The sequence below is a fragment of the Podarcis muralis genome, chromosome 3, assembly GCF_964188315.1.
Source record: "Podarcis muralis chromosome 3, rPodMur119.hap1.1, whole genome shotgun sequence".
Taxonomy (NCBI): Eukaryota; Metazoa; Chordata; class Lepidosauria; order Squamata; family Lacertidae; genus Podarcis; species Podarcis muralis.
Genome location: NC_135657.1, coordinates 52793626 through 52810373, shown reverse-complemented (window position 1 = coordinate 52810373; position 16748 = coordinate 52793626). Strand labels below are relative to the sequence as shown.

The window sequence follows — 16748 nt, the reverse complement described above, 5'->3', positions numbered from 1 at the left end:
GCCGCCTCTTCCTTCAATTACTGTGACCACGTCACTATCTCAGTTCCATCACTGCAAATGCTGTACCAACTTTAAATTACTAGTACTGTGTTGTATATAAACAAGTCATATATACTGAGATCCATATAGTCACAGGATAAATATGGCTTAAAATGGCCAATCCCTCTGCTGGCTGCCGCAGAGAGCACCTTAGTGGACACAATCAGTCTCTTGACTTCAGGAAAAGTTAAGCTGTTGCTTGCCCCACCCCAGCACAGAGCAAAAACCTTGGGTACTGCTACTTTAGCATTAGGCATGACTGCACAGCATTCCTTGGTGTAGAGAACCAAAAGCATTGTATAGTGACTTCAGTTTAAGCCCTCAAAAGCTCTTAGCCACCTTGCATTTTATTGTGTGCTTAAATATCAGAACAAATATGAGGACACAGCCATTTTTTAATTTTAAGTAATTAAGCAGAAGTGCAACAGCTTCATTAACACACTTGTACATACAAGACTACAAAGACTTTTACAGGAACAGTTGGAATAAAAATGCATTTAGTCTTCAATTGCTCCAGAATGAACTGCATCTTCATAGCATCCGCCTTTATCACCTTTACTTTCAGGGTGCAGCTTAATAACATCATCGATTCGAAGAATAGTAATTGCAGCTTCTGTTGCAAACTTCAGACTCTTTGTTTTAACCACAGTAGGCTCAAATACACCAGCCTGCTTGTTGTCACGTGGCTTTCCATTGATTAAATCAAGACCAATCCTTTAAAAACAAAGTTAATTGGTTTAATATTCCCAAATGAAGAGCTAACTTTTAATCCCAATTTTGTAACATTTTTGATATAGCGAGGGCAAGTCAACATTTAGCTCCTGTGCTCTTCCTCAAACTTTTACCCATTTTTGTCAACCTTCTACCTGAACGAAGTACACCACCAGAAAAAGCTACCTTGGCAAAGCTGCCGTTACACAGGGCTTAAGTCATTTTTTAAAGATTTGTATTGAGTGTTGGCATATTAAGACTAGAATTAACTATATATGGTAGCTGTATGTCATTGGGCTTGTGACAAACAATTGCACTGACACTTACCATTTCAAGTTTTTGCGTTCTGGATTCACTTGAGCTTCATTGTGAAATGCCCTGAGTTTTGCAACAAGATCTATAGCATCTTGAGCAGCATTGACTGCTAAAGTGTTTGGAATAACCAGAAGCGATCTTGCAAATTCTGCAATAGCAAGCTGTTCACGTGATCCCTAATTAAAAAAGAATTATATATTAGCATTTCAGAACTGTAATGCAAAAGAACAATGCCTTATTAGCAATAAATAGTCTATTGTGCTGAAAGTTAGTTGAAGTGATCCCATATAGGTATTCAGAATAAACCTATCCATTTTTAAAATCAATCTTACATTTAAAAATTCCCAATGCATCTTTCAACAATTATTAAGTGAATTATGGCTGCTCTCAACTGAAAAAAGAACTCCAAAGCTACAATAAAACAAAGTTCACAGGCAGAAGTGTTTCCAAACATTTATTAACTAGAAACTTACCATGCTGGTTGCATAATTTTCTAGGTAAATAGAAAGTGCTGCTTCAACTGCACCACCTCCTGGAACCACAGACTTTGACTCTAATACTCTTTTGACAACACAAAGAGCATCATGCAAGGATCGCTCCATTTCATCACACATGAAGTCATTTGCCCCTCGTAATATAATGGCGGCTGTAGTCCGTGCCTTAGTACTGTTTCAGAAAGACAAAGTGAAAGGTCCTTATTCCTGAGTTACTTATCAAAAAAAATTAATAGCTAATCTAACCAACCCTATTTAGCTATATTTTTGAGTTACTCATTTTTCATTATGTAGTTAACAACAACTGAATTGTGTCCAGGTTTATCAAGAAACTTCATGGTCTCAGACTAATTACAGAGGACTGAAAATAATCTATCCCACACATATAACTGCTCACACAATTTAAAAGGCATCATGGCAACTATCAAACAGGAAATTTCAAAAGATGCAGCAAAATATGCTGGTGCCAATATTTTATGCAAGAGAATAATTCTTACTTCTTGATTAAGATTAATTCATCATCACAAATTCTTTCTTGAACCACTTCTTCTGCTTGTCCCAACATTGATGGCTCAAAAGTTTCTTCACCTTCCAGATTTGCCAGGGTTGAACACAGAGTGGCTTATAAAAAACAACACAAGCAAGGCCTTTAGTATGCTTCACAAAAGCCACTTTCATTATGCCAAACAACCTCACACATATTTAGGTTTTTAAGGTCCAACAAGCGACAGTAAGCAACGTGTTTCTATATATTTAACTTCACTAACAAGACTAGCAAGCTGTGGTATTAAGATTTAACGCTGAGATATCTGTAGTTACCTCCAGAAGCCTTAGCAATGCGTTTAAGATCTCTTTTTAGAACTCTGCGTACTCCCATGGCACCAGCATCCGCAAAGTATTTCAGACACATATCATCAATTCCACCAGTAGTCAAAACGACATTTGCGCCTGTGGCCAAGATCTTATGAATTTTCTCTTTAGTGATGTCAGCCTCTCTGCATGAGAGAGTAAGCATGCATTAGTTAAACAGAAACAAACTCAAATATGAAATTAGTGGTCGAAAAGATAAAATGCTCCATAAAACTAGCTGTGATTTAATGTGTGATCTATCTTCCCAATTATATTAATATCCATTTCATATAAAATGCTTTCCAGACACGCATACAGGGCCTCTGCTAAAGATCTTTAAAGATCAAAAGTAGCATTTTGAAATGAGTTGGATGCCTGTGCAATTGACATGTGATCATAATGCCCGGTCCCATATAAAATCTTTGCAGATATATCTCAGATTAACTGTAGTTTCCAAACCATCTTCAAAGACAGCTCTACATACTATACAATTGTCTCATTTGAAGGTTACCAGAGCATGCATCAGCACTATCAGAGACTGGTAAATTAATAAAGTATACAACTTTTCCATCCAAACCCAGCTGTCTAGCAATAGAAATAATAATAATAATAATAATAATAATAATAATAATAATAATAATAATAATAATAATTTTTTATTTATACCCCGCCCTCCCCAGCCAAGGCCGGGCTCAGAGCGGCTTACAAGCAATAATAAAAACAAGAAGAATGATTACAACTTAAAAACAAAAATGAAATACAACATTAAAATAATGGAACATTAAAATATTAAAATGTAGCCTCATTGCAGGAGGAGAAGGAAAAGAAAAAGAGAGGGAGGGAGGGAATCAAATTGGCTCCAAGCCAAAGGACAGGCGGAACAACTCTGTCTTACATAAGCCTGTGAGATAGCTGAGTTAGTAAAGCTAAGAGTCCCATGCTCTCAGGGTTATGGGTTTAAGCCCCATATGGGACAAAAATATTCCTACATTGCAGGGGGTTGGACTAGATGACCGTTGTAGTCCTTTCCAACTCTACCATTCTATGATGCAAAGGTTGCTAGACCCCACAAAAAGATGGAGCTACATCAGATGTAGCCCTACTGCAGCCTTTCTTTGTAAGGTGCCCGCCAGGGTATTACGGGCACTAAAATGTCCGTGCATGAGCACTGGTCAGATAATAAAAGTTGAAGGCACTAGGTTGGAGACGGCAGCTCTACTGTTTTCAGCTATGGCACACAATTACAAAGATTATGGAGCTCCTTATTCAGGTAGATAAGGAAGCAAACTTGTGGGAAGGTAAACTGATTTAATTGATTTCAAATTAGCCATGAGCTTAGATTCACACACCAACACTTAATTAAGAGAAATCTGCTGCTGCTTTTATAATCAACTTGAATTGAGCTGATTCTTTGCAAGAATAGTGATAGTTTGGAACACACTGCTTCAAAATTCTTAAGATTCCATGTTTGCCCCTGGTTCTTTTTAAACATGTTTCACTATCTAAGACAAGCCTGAAACCTATATATAAACACTATCATTTTAGTTCCAAGTATCGCCCCACAGCATACCTCTGCCTAATCTGGTCCAGTTTTTCAGGATCTGTGACTACGACCTGAACACCAAGCTTCATTTTAGTCTTCTGTAAGCTGAAGTCAAGACATGCAATCTTTGCATTTACTATTCTCTTGGGCATACCTTTAAAAAGGAGAAAAAACATATCACACATCCTACGTTGTTTATTAAAATACAATATTTCAAAATTATTTTTAAAAATCAAGTTAGGAATATTCTTTAAAATGTGCTATTAGTAATTCTTGCAGCAAAGTTATTCACCAAAGACTCATTTTCCTGAACCCCACTCTGTTCATAAACCCTCTAGGCTAAATCAGTGTCCATCCATTCAAATCATGCATTATTGGTTGATACACTTTTATACCACAAATCTTTAGACATCTACTAAAAATTAAGTCCCACTAAATTCAGAGGGCTTACTACCAGGTATGAGGGTGCAGAATTGCAGCCCGAGACAGAAGAGGACCAAATGTCTCCTACAGTTTATTTAGTATCATACTTTCATGTTAAACAGAAGTGTTAACTATATTTTATGCCATCTACTAATACTTTAGGATTCCTCAGAAAAAGAAAGTGCATGTGTGTCTTTGCTACTAACACAAAACTCTATTGCTTTGTTGATAAGAATGTGACCTTACTTTGGGAGCCCACAACACAGTTCAACGCATAGCCATTTACAAGAATGCTCTCTTTCTGACTGCGACCATGTGCCTTCAAAACGTTAATGGAGTTGATGGGATAGTGTGCTTGCCCTTTTGAATCTGTGTATTTTACTGCAAGTGCAGCATCCACTACCATGTTGGCAAAGAAGTCACTGTCACTATAAGAGAACTGTTAAGGAGAATAGGAGCAGTTGAGCATCTATTAAATTTACTGCACATCTCACATTAAAAAGACATTATAAATATCCAAGAGGGTTTCATAGTAGCTAAGACTAATGTCATTATACAGATGCAAGTTCTCTGGAAAGACATTCTTAAAGGAATGCCAATGATATCAGGATTAGACCATGCATTTATACCCCCCCCACTACATATATAAGAAAAATTGCTATTTTTCTCTTCAAGGTAGCACTCAATACTTTGCTTCCACGAACTGAAAGGATACATTCCAATGATTTTGGAGGACATTGATGTTTTAGCTGCATTAATAAGGCAGTCCCTGCCCAGCTCATCTGAGTTAATAACAAGGTTCTCATTGATGTATCGAACTGCCTCCCTGTTGAATAAAAGCACAACTTTTACAAGGTAGTTATGATTTAATTTTAATGCTCTCAATGCTTTGACTACTTACAGAAATTAACAGTAATTTCATCTCTTTGAAAATGGAATAAAGGCTGAAAATGAGTTATTTCCTTCAATGGCCAGCCATCATTCCAAGGATAGCTTATGAAAGTTTTAAAATACTATGCAATATATAAAACAACCAAGCTGACCCCAGCAAAGAATAAAACACAACCTGGATCGATGAGTTTAATCACAGCAACTTAAGACTGCCATCCTATGGTGGCTTAGAGGGTGTGCGAGGGTCATGGACAGAATGGATCTCCTACACCTGCAGGAGGAGGCTGATCATCTCAAATCTCCTTCTGCAGGTGCAACAACCTCTACCATACTTGCTGCTCCGACAGTGGTTAAAGACAAAAATGTGGTCCTGCAGGCTTGTGAAATGAAGAGGACATTTGAATCAGCCCTGGGTACACCTAGACAGCACATGCGCGGGCGCGCACACACACACAGATGGGACTTAGTCCAATACATCTGGAAAGCATCAGGTTAGCAAATGCTGACACATAAAGCCTATGGCAGCTGTTCTGCCAATGTATCTCTCCTTACCTTCAGCATAAATTGCATATATGGCCTGTCAGTATGTTAAAAACCCTACATAAGTCTTTGCCTGGCGTCAAAAGGATAGCAAAGTGAGAGCCAGCGGAGCCTCCCTACGAAGGACATTCCACATGTAGCATAACACCAGTGCTCTTTTCCCTACTTGCCATCCACCTTTCTTGTGATGGCTGGGACCGTTAAATGTGCTGTCACTGAGGCACAATAACACGCTGCCCTAAACTAAAAATCTTAAGATTCAATAAAACTTTAACAGGGAAGGTTGAAATTGCTCAGCAGTAGATTTCACCACTGAACAGTTTTCTTACTTGCAAGCGAGACGATATCCGCTAATGACAGAAGTGGGATGAATTTTCTGTTTAACCAACTCATCTGCATTTTTCAAAAGTTCTGCAGCAATGATCACCTGTTAGAAATAACAGAGACATGATTTAACAATATGCAAGCTATTCTGTGAAAAAATTACAGCATAGTCAAAGCATAAGCTTAATGAAAAAAGAATGATGGTCTTAATGTGATAAGTTCATTCTCTTATAGCAGATAGAAGGTATCATTTGCAGGTCACACTTCTTGCTGGCCCTGGAGGGACCATTAAATTAAATTTCACATCCTTTCTACTTTTTCCAAGATTCCATAGCTTAAGAGGATTTGGCGCTGGCCTGGCACAGTTGCCCTAGCTTATCCTGTCTACCATTACAAACAGCATAAGCTTTTGCTGTATGGGGCCCGCTTCCTCTCATAGCCTGGGAGCTGAGTTCTCACCCCAAGTCCATGGCTGCAGTGTCTTCCTCTTCCTTTTCAAAAGATAAGCACTTGAGAATAGCTAGTGTCTGTGTAAGGGAGACATATCTTAACAGATGTCTGCTCCTTAAGAACCACATGTATGTGTCCAAAAACCTGACCCCCAACCAGCCCTGGCTAGGTAGAAGTGACATGGTAGAGAAGAAGAAGAAAAAGCCTGTAGATTATGATGCAAGGATAAACATAGCTCAGTATATGCCTGTTGTCTTGTGGCAAGCAGGACCAGAAACTGGGTGAAGAAACAAAAGGCTCTTAATGCACAACAGCATCATTATTCATTTGCTTCCTCTCTGATTCTGACACAGTTCTAATACCCTATCAGTAATAATGAAGTTAGAAGTGGAACATGGGTTGTCCCAAAGGCATTTAAAGAGACTGGCCTGGCTACAGAAATGGAATCCAAATATGGTCTAAGAATTGTTTCCTGCTTGGCAGGGGGTTGGACTCGATGGCCCTTGTGGTCTATTCCAACTCTATGATTCTATGAATTGTATTTGTTGGTTCTGTTGCTGGGGCAGACTTTAACAACTGCAGTGCTTTTCCAGGCAAATCTTCCAAAAAGGAAGTTGCTACTTTTGCTTGCTGGGAGATGGGGAAATGATGGCCCCATTTTCTTTCCTCGTAGGTGGTTACTTCTGGCTACTGCCAAAGCAGGCAGATAAAAACTAAGGTTTGTTCTCATGTCAATGTGAGAAGTTACTGAGTTCTTTGTGTAAATAACTGTGTGCACGAGGATGAAGAAAAAACGAATAAACATCTTTCAGAGTACAGAAGAGAGTATGCTCATCCCTATGCTGTACTGATGCCAGTCTGTCATTCAGAATAGCCAATGCAGCCCCAAAAACTTTATTCTTCTGCCTCAAGCTACTCCATCTTTTAATTGTACCACTCCCTTACATGAACTTGCAAGAAAGAATAATACTTCTGACAGTAAAGTGTAACAGGTGTATTTTATTTGAATCCAAACTATAAGCATGCCCAAAATAATTAATTAAGAGTATGTACTGCCATTTCATATAGGATGAATACATTGTCAATATTCTCCTTCAGACCTTTGGCAGTCATTTATTTATCCCATAAGCATAGCCACTTATTTTGCAATGCAAATAAGTGGTAGTCAAATGGGAAGACTTTCCCTCCAGTTGTAACAGTAAACACAAGTAGCCTTGTAAGTGGGTTCAAGAGCACAACCTGTTTAAAGATAATTTATGGGAGAAAGGGCCATATCTAATGCTGCAGCTCCTTTGGCACTAGGGATGTCTGTGTGCACAACTGGTCTTCCTCTTCCTCTCGTATCCCTTTAGCCTGCCGTGTGTCCTCAAAATCAACTCTAGAGGATTGGAGGACCTTCCAGAGTAGATTCCAGAGGCGCAAGAGGGGAGGAAGAAAGGAAACCTAAGTGCTGCTGTACCAGTGGAACCTTGCTAGTGCAACATTAGATACAGCCCAAGATCTTTTATAGGAGCGTCTCCACCCCCATCGTTCAGCCCGGACACTGACGTCCAGCTCCAAGGGCCTTCTGGTAGTTCCCTCCCTGCAAAAAGTGAAATTACAGGGAAGCAGGCAGAGGGCCTTCTCAGTAGTGGCACCTGCCCTGTGGAACGCCCTCCCATCAGATGTCAAGGCAATAAACAACTATCTGACTTTTAGAAGACATCTCAAGGCAACCCTGTTTAGGGAAGTTTTTAATGTTTGATGTTTTAGCACAGGGGTCAGTAACCTTTTCCAGCCTCGGGCTGGTTCACCATCCCTCAGACCATGTGGTGGGCTGGACTATATTTTGAAAAATAAAAAATGAACGAATTCCTATGCCCCACAAATAACCCAGAGATGCATTTTAAATAAAAGCACAGATTATACTCATGTAAAAACACACTGATTCCCGGACCATCCGTGGACCGGATTGAGAAGGCGATTGGGCCGCATCCGGCCCCCAGGCCTTATGTTGCCTACTCCTGTTTTAGCATGTTTTTCATTTTCTGTTGGGAGCCGCCTAGAGTGGCTGGGGAAACCCAGCCAGATGGGCAGGGTATAAATAATAAATTATTATAGTTCTAATTCAAACACATTAAGCTGAAGTATGTAATTTTTAAACTGTTTATCAAGTCTGTGTTAATTATGGTATTTCGGCTTGACAGGTTGATTGAGCATACTTCGTTTCAACAATAAATGAATAATCCTTTATGTGAAACGGGCTTTTATAAAATAGGCTAAGGAATAAATAGACATAGCAAGCCTAACAGTAAGCGGTTGCAGTATTTTTAAAACATCAATACAGCAGGTTAATTTATTATGTATCTAAAATAAATCATATATATGCTTAGATTTCAAAGCAGACCTGAGTGGGACAGCACAGAACAGTATTGTGCTCCCAGCCTTTTTCCAGTGCACATGAATCTACAAACATACACATACCACAGAGGTGGTCCCATCTCCAACTTCTTTGTCTTGTAGCTCTGCCAGTTCACACAGAACTTTTGCCGCAGGATGCTCTACCTCCAGCAATTTCAGAATAGTTGCACCATCATTAGTAATGGTCACATCCTAATATTCCAGACACACAAATGAATAAATAAATAAATAAATGATTGTTACTTAACATTAAACATAATTATGAAATATACAGTAATAGGAAACATGCAAATAATCATAAAGAACTGCTTAAGGGTCGCTAGGGACTTGCTCAGGGGTCCCTAGTTTTGGACTAACATTTCTAGCTGTCAGAAAATGTGGCCGCCAAGTTCCTCTGCCCAACATCAGCCAAGGAAGCCCCCCCCCCCCCAAATCCGGTTTTCCTGAGGTAAGGACGGGCTGGGAGCACGTCACCTTTGGCTGACCCTCAACATACAGTATCAGCACTAAGCAGTCTGTTTTTTGCTGCAGGTTTTACCAAGCAGCAACCAAGCAAGACCACACCTCATTTTTCTGCTTCAGAGAAGGAACAGGTGGTGAGCTTACTGGTTTGGTCCTGCACACTCTGGTCATACAGCTACCAAATAACCTCCAGCTTTCCTTTCAGTGTTGGAGCTGAGAAGAGGACAGGGATAACTATAAAGCTGTTGGGAAAATCACCACCCACCCCTTTCAGCTTCAAAGTGAGGATGGAGACTGGTTGCTTTTTACTCTTACTACGATGAGCCAAAGTCCCACAAGTCTTAATTAAGTGCCCATTAAAGGGACATTTTGCCCATATTTTACAAGGCTGCTGAGAATGGATAACTGAATTAACATGTATATTTACCCAATTCTGTTTTAAGCCAAACCCTTGTGACCAACAAGTTATGGAAATTATTTGAGTACAGTAATGACCATTCATAACGTAAGAATATTCTTCACAACTGAGAGCAGGGCAGTGGGGTGGGGGAAGTGAAGACAAGCTACAACAATTAACCATGATGTTGTTCACTGCTCCTGCTCAAGCTGCACAGAAAAAGCACTTTGGTTCCTGAAATTAATTCTGATTGTGCAGATAAAATATAACTGATAGAATTCTACAGAATAGGGTAATAAATGTGTGAAAACGGTCCAGATGCAATGATCCCCAGACATGCACCTCCAGATAATAATAATATTATTTATTATTAATATTATCCTGGTGCTCAACCATCTTTACTTGGTCTTAAGTAGCCAATAGCCAGGAACAAAATGCGCCTGGCGAATTTTGAACACTGAAACACATTAATTCAGGATAATTTTACAGACTTACTGAAAGACATATCTTGGTTGCACAGTGCACTTTTCTCTTAAAATGTACTCATAGAAAATAGTGTCTACTTACACCAATGTCATCCACCAACATTTTATCCAAACCAACTGGGCCAAGAGAACTCTTCACAATATTGGCAATGGAAGCAGCAGCCATAACTGTTCAGAAAAACAGATACATTTTCCTCTCAAATAGCACCAAGTGTTTTTCTTAAAACAATAGGTTACGTGTTACAGATGCAGCCATATATACACTTTTAGAAAAGTAGTTAATTCTGGTTAAGAAAACCAAACTTACCATTTTGTTTAGTATTTAACTATAGTAATACTGTATCTCAATGTTATTTGTACATAGTTTGAATGGGGGAACAAGTGTTTTGCAGAGAACCTCTAAGATGAATCAGAGCCTCCACAAGTAGGCTCTGTTCACACAATCCATCCAGTTTTTCACAAGGAATGGACCACACAAGCAGAGTTTGTAATAGGCATTTTCTAGTGTAAGCACAGATCAATTATAACAGTTCCATGCACAGTGTGTCTAAATGTTCTCAGCCTCATGTGCACACCTGAACCAGTCCAAAAGCAATGAAGTACATTCACTGTCTTTGCAATACTGTATTATGTTCTGCCATTTAATATAGGAGGAAGACAGTGTTCATTCTTCTCCTTTAGACTATGGCAGGCTTTTCTTTATCCCATAAGCATAACCTCTTATTTGGTAATGCAAATAAGTGGCAGTAGAATGGGAAGGGTCCAACTCCTTTCCGAGGACAGATTCTAAATAAACTTGTACCTGAGCTTGGGGGAATAGCTATATATTTTAATTCAATAGATTAAATGCAGTTTATAATGTTATAAATATGCACAATAAGGCTCAAACATGTTTTTAAAAGCAATAGAACTTGTATGAAAAATTAAAATGCAACCTCTCACCACAGATAAACCAAATGCCAACATAAACATATCTATGCAAGATCTCAATGGGGAAGGGGAAAAACAATGCTGATCAGGATTTTTAAGTTCCCCTCTACTTGTTATATCATCTACCATTACTTGGGATTCCATGTAAAATGAGAAAAACACAGGTAACTTTTAGCTTAAAACAAATCTATATTCACTAGCCTAAATCTATAGTCACCAGTGATTTTTAAAATAATAACCTATTCAGTTTATGATTATAGCACTTCTTAAAAGAAAATGTGGTTTCAATGTTATTGTGCAAGATAAGACTAGTACGGATTTTAAATGACATTATTTGAACTAATGGAATTAGGTCAACTGATCACAAGTTAAGATTCTCTTGTGTGCATTACACTCTGACAGAACATTTAACCCATGGAGCCATGTGAAATTGAAAATTACATCCCAATTTAATGTTTCAATTACAAATTAGCATCAATAATTATTCTTTTTGTGGTTCTGCTTTGAAATTCCTGAAATCTATTTTTTCAATCGGTTACATTTCCTACCCAGAATAGGAGTGGGCTGCCGATATCATGGCATGGTTTCTCATAAATCCTCAATGCATCCAAATCGGGCTTAGCAATGTGGTTAACCAAAGAGACAAGCTTCGAAAGCGAGCCCTGCCATATAAGGAAGCAAACTGCGCCCCCCCCCCTGTCACTGAGCCGCCAATTCTCGCGGAGGCTGACGGAAAAGGAGCGGCTCCATCGCACATGGAAAAAGCGAATGATTTCACGAACGCGAGACCCGAGGCGACAGGAAAAAGGACTTGACCAAGTGGCTCTCAGTTTGATCCTCCCGACAGATCTCTCCCCCTCGCTAGAGGCTCAGGAAAGGGATGCCCGTGGGGCAGCTCAATGTTCGCCGCCTTGGCCAAAGGCCGCCCGTTCTCTGCGCGCCCGTTAAGCGCAGGGAAGCCGGTTCCGCCTCACACGCGCGCCCGCCCCAGCAGCCCTAGCGGAGGCGAAGACACCGTTAGCCTCCTGAGAGGGTTTCGGAAGGCCCCGAGGAAATTAATGACAATTCCTTCTTTCGTTTTTCTTTTTTACCGTTCTGCGTGCGGACATGCTCGCCGGTGCCCCGCTCTCCGAAAACCGCCAAAGGCCCGTCGAACGCCATCTTGACGAACAAAGAGAGCGAGGCGGCAACGCGCGTGCAGCACTGCAGACCTCGCGGCGCAAGGCTTCCTGGGTAAGCCCGCCCCTCAAGGCGGCGGCCGTTGGGAGGCTCCTAGCGTCATCTTCGCCGGAAGGGCGTAAGAGATGAACCAATCAAAACGCGGGGCACAAGTTTGCTCGGGTCCTGTCTTTTGAGTTTTGGATGGTGATTGGACCTTGCGCCGGAAACGAGCCTTTCCTTCCTGTTGCGTAGCAACAAGTGAGGCGGTTATATGTGTTCTAGAAGATTCTAGAAAGTGGTCGGGATCCGGGGAGGCTCGCTTTAGGAGAATTCCCCAGGTTGACTAAGCGCCTTTGGAAAAGTCTCATCAGCTCCTTTCCCAACCATTTTGAAGCTACTTTTGCCTGAGACTCCCCGCAGCTTGTCATGTTGGGGGAAGCTAGTGATATTCCAATGAATTATTATTATATATTTATTATTGTACAGTTCAGAAATTAATCTGATGAATTCATTCCGGCAAGCGCCCCCCCCCCCCCCGCGGCATCCTTTCACAAACGACAGAAAAATCAGAGCCGTAGTGCGCAAGCGCACTTTGTATTGACAAAATCAAGCTACAGGGGGTTGGTGTCAAAATCGAAGACGTAAGAAAAAGCGCCGGACCGCTCCTCCTACGTAATAAAGGCTGCGCCGGATATGAGCGCACTGTTCTCTGTGAGCCTCGATCGACTCTACGGAAAAGATAAAAGAAAATGTAGAGGGAAATCCCATTGAAGAGGCGAATTCTGGGTTTTCGGTGGAAAAGCCGGTTTTAGCTGTGAAAGGGAGGAGGGGAGGTTTTCTGTGGCTCCTATACGGAACCCAAGTCTCCAAAAGACGTTCCTACTCTTTTACAGATCTTATTTCGTGTATTCCTCGCTCCGTTTCTAAGCATTTAAGGCATGCAAAGTCCAATGCCAGTATAGTCCATTCTTGTAGCTTGTGGGAACTAAGATTGAAATATCGCAGGTTAGAGATGAGTTTACGAGACTGATTTAGATTCCCTTCCAAATCCTCCGTGCAAAACGCCGCTGGTGTGTAGCAGTGGTAAAACTGCATAAACTGCCCTGCAAACTCCTCTTCCAACCCAAATTCTGCGTCAGTTGATTGCAGATGCCTTGCATTCCTTTTACATGCTGGAAGCGCTGCGCAGTTGCATGTCCAACAATAGATATAGGGAATATTTTATTTTTGCTGGCGGATCTCAGTTCCAATCCGGGAGAAGGAAGTATCTGAATATATCAAGTCTCTCATTTCGAAAACTACGGTCCCATCTACACTCTCGGAAAGCTATGGGTCTGTGGACCCAACATCAAGCCATTAACTCAAAGCGCCGTTCGTTTATAGGACCTTTCTATGGAGGAAAGCGCGTGGATTTCCTGGAATTGACCAATCAGAAGTAGGGTTACAAACTTGTGGCAGTGCCTTGCCCCCACCTCCGGGGCGGAAATGGATTTTCTCTCCTATGGTTTGCATATAGAGATAAGGGGTAGAGCTGAAGCTCCGAGCTTCCCTTTGTAAAAATGGTGCTGCCCTGTGCCCTATAGCGTGTTCTTCTCCCGGCGTGATGGCACTGAGGAGGTGGCGGCCTTTGCAGCTGAGGATCGTGGCTAGGGCATTCCCGGCAGCTGCTCAAGGTGCTGAGATTTGGATTTGAGTGTTAATATAGAATTCAGATGGATCCTGGGGAAGGAGCCCATTTAAGTGAACGGGAGCCTTTTCTAGTCTGGTCTTTCATATATTTTCTGGAAAGCTAACTCTGCTGACTTCGGTTGAAATTTCTTTCAATCGTATACAGTACTTACTAGGTTTGTGTTCGATTATCCGATCCTAAGCATATATTCTCAGGAGTAAATCTCACTGAGAATCTGCTAACTTTTAGAACACCTGGGGTGTTCCGGGGAAAACTCAAGCACATCTTACTCTGAGGATCGAAGCCCAACTTCCCGTTAGTAGAAACTTAATATGTACTTGTTGTAGTACTTGTTCCTTAACAAAGTGCATGGCTTTCCTTCTCCCCCTTTTCTTTCAAAGTAGGAGCTACTGTGCAGTAAGCTTCTGCCCGGTTTTACAAATACCTTTGCTGAGGTCACATAATGCAAAGGTTTTGTTGACCTTGTACGCTGGAAATATTTCTGTGCACTGGGTTGTGTTAAACTTTAGTTTTTCTTTATTCATCTGCAGGTATCAGATGTAGTTCTTCTATTCCCAGTTCCAGACCTTCTGCCAAAGATGAAGAGAATACAAGAGAAAATGAGATTGTTGCCCCTGACTTTGTTAACCGTAATCCACGTAACTTGGAACAGTTATCTCTAGCACGGAAAGAGCGAGGCTGGAAAACCACCTGGCCAAAACAAGAGTATTGGAATAGGTAGGTTATAAAAATGTAAAGCATAGGAGAATTCTACAAACATCTGAAGAATATTTTGCTAAGAAACAATATTTTCTTGTTCAAAGCTTGTCTTTTGTCTCCTGATACGTTTCTTCTAACCTGCCGAGAGCAATTGTGTTATCGTGTTTTCAGGCTCATGCTCAATGTTCTGAATCTCAGCCCTCTTCACAGTCATCCCTGTGAGCAGAGGATCTAAGCCTTGCTTCATATATGCTTTGTTGCAGTTTTTGAGTTTTGATTTGAGACTTGGAGAGAGGAAGAGGTGGTATTGTGTCGAAGTTGGCAGGGGGGAGTTCCAGGTATAAAGCATAAGGTTCTCTACTATAAATAGAATTCTTGGGAAACTTGTCATTGATACTATATCAGAATATTTGTTGAAGTAAAATAATGAAATGCTGTTTTTTGTGCCTTGCAATTCAGGTTACGACTTGAGCGAACACAGCATCATGTGGAGGCCTATGTTGTGCACTGCAGTGGTCGCATTGTGGTCTCTGCCTCCACTAGAGAGTGGGCCATAAAGAAGCACCTTTATAGTACTTCAGATGTCACAGCCTGTGAGAATGTGGGGCGTGTGCTAGCGCAACGCTGTCTTGAAGCAGGAATCAACTTTGTGGACATTAGAGCTACAACTCCATGGGAAAGAAGTGGTGAGGCGGTAAGTAGATTACTTTGGAGTTTTAGGCTTCTGTTAACCTAGAAACTCCTCTTACGTTTTAAGCCTTGTTCACAGAGCAATTAATTTCTAGCAATGGAGTGCTAAGTGGTTCAACTGATGACAAGCAATCTCCCTTGGTGTACTGTTTCACAATGTGAAACATGTCTGTATAGTGTTGCTAAATGTCACTAACACTAAAATGAGAAATTAGCATTGTTCATGAGAGAATCTCTTGAAGGATTGGGGTAATCAATGGGAAGGAAGAATGTGTGCCAGAAAGATCTTAATTTCACGTATAGGCTAATAGGGTGTGAACTGGGGGTGGTTGACCATGAAGCAGATCTTGGCGTCATAGGCGATAGCTCAATGAAAATGTCAACTCGGTATGTGGCAGATGTGAAAAAGGCATGAAAAATTCGTACCAGGGATCCTTAGGAAAGAAAACAAAACAGCAAAGTCATAATTCTGTTCTTCAGATCTGTGGTGCAACGGCAGTTACAATACTGTGTAAAGCTCTTGTTGCTCCACCTCAAAAAAGGATATTATAGAGCTGGCAAAGGATAGGAAAATGACAGCTCCCCTATGATGAAAGGTTACAGCTTTGTGGGGGGGGGGGTTGTGCGGAGGGGGGAGGTTAAAGAAAAGTAAGGGGATACATGATTTTGCATGGGGTGGAGAAAGCAGTTAAGACAGGGTCTTTTCCATCTCTCATTGTATTAGAACTTGGGGCCATCCAATAAATGTTGGGAGATTCAGGACAGTGAGGAGGAAGTACTTCACACAGTGAATACTGAACCTATGGCATTTGCCACCACAGGATGTAGTAATAGCCACTGGCTTGGGTGGCTTTCAGAGCAGAATGGGGAAGTCAATGCTTTCAACAGGTATTGGCCATGATACCCTCAGAGGCACCTGGTTGGTCACTTTGATATATCCAGTGGGATCTAAGAATTGCAACATTCTGTATGTTGAATATAATAACACAAATTATATACTAAAGGTTGTGATTTAATTGTTTTCTCTTTTTTTTAAAAAAAGGTCCAGAGATTCCAAAATGCTATGGCAGAGGGCGGTGTTGTACTGAAAGAACTGCAAAGAATTTATGAATAAGTTGAAAATTTATAAGAAGATGCTGAGAAATACTTTAGAAAAACCTGCAATTCTGTATTTTTAAAGGAAACAAACACATTTCCTTCCTATGTTAGAATGCTATTAAAACATTTTATGTTAAATAAAGATCTAATAAAATGA

At 40.7% G+C, this 16748-nt stretch overlaps 2 protein-coding genes and 2 non-coding genes across 4 annotated transcripts; 1 reads left to right on the top strand and 3 right to left on the bottom strand.

The window, feature by feature from the left end:
- Positions 1-416: 416 nt before the first annotated feature.
- TCP1 (t-complex 1) lies at positions 417-12501 on the bottom strand. Its single transcript, XM_028723818.2, has 12 exons — positions 12345-12501; positions 10406-10491; positions 9043-9171; positions 6135-6232; positions 5090-5200; positions 4621-4802; positions 3979-4105; positions 2379-2554; positions 2057-2180; positions 1539-1731; positions 1078-1241; positions 417-753 (listed from the first exon to the last, which is right to left on the bottom strand). Exons 1-12 carry the CDS (start codon positions 12412-12414, stop codon positions 537-539), a joined length of 1677 nt encoding a protein of 558 aa, XP_028579651.1. The 5' UTR covers positions 12415-12501; the 3' UTR covers positions 417-536.
- LOC114595096 (small nucleolar RNA SNORA29) lies at positions 7621-7756 on the bottom strand. The gene has a single exon (XR_003706162.2). It is a non-coding gene; the product is annotated as a small nucleolar RNA SNORA29 (small nucleolar RNA).
- On the bottom strand, positions 10947-11082 carry LOC114595095 (small nucleolar RNA SNORA29). Its single transcript, XR_003706161.2, has one exon. It is a non-coding gene; the product is annotated as a small nucleolar RNA SNORA29 (small nucleolar RNA).
- A 1385-nt stretch (positions 12502-13886) lies between the features above and the next one.
- MRPL18 (mitochondrial ribosomal protein L18) lies at positions 13887-16748 on the top strand. Its single transcript, XM_028708516.2, has 4 exons — positions 13887-14087; positions 14635-14821; positions 15263-15497; positions 16536-16748. Exons 1-4 carry the CDS (start codon positions 14018-14020, stop codon positions 16605-16607), a joined length of 564 nt encoding a protein of 187 aa, XP_028564349.2. The 5' UTR covers positions 13887-14017; the 3' UTR covers positions 16608-16748.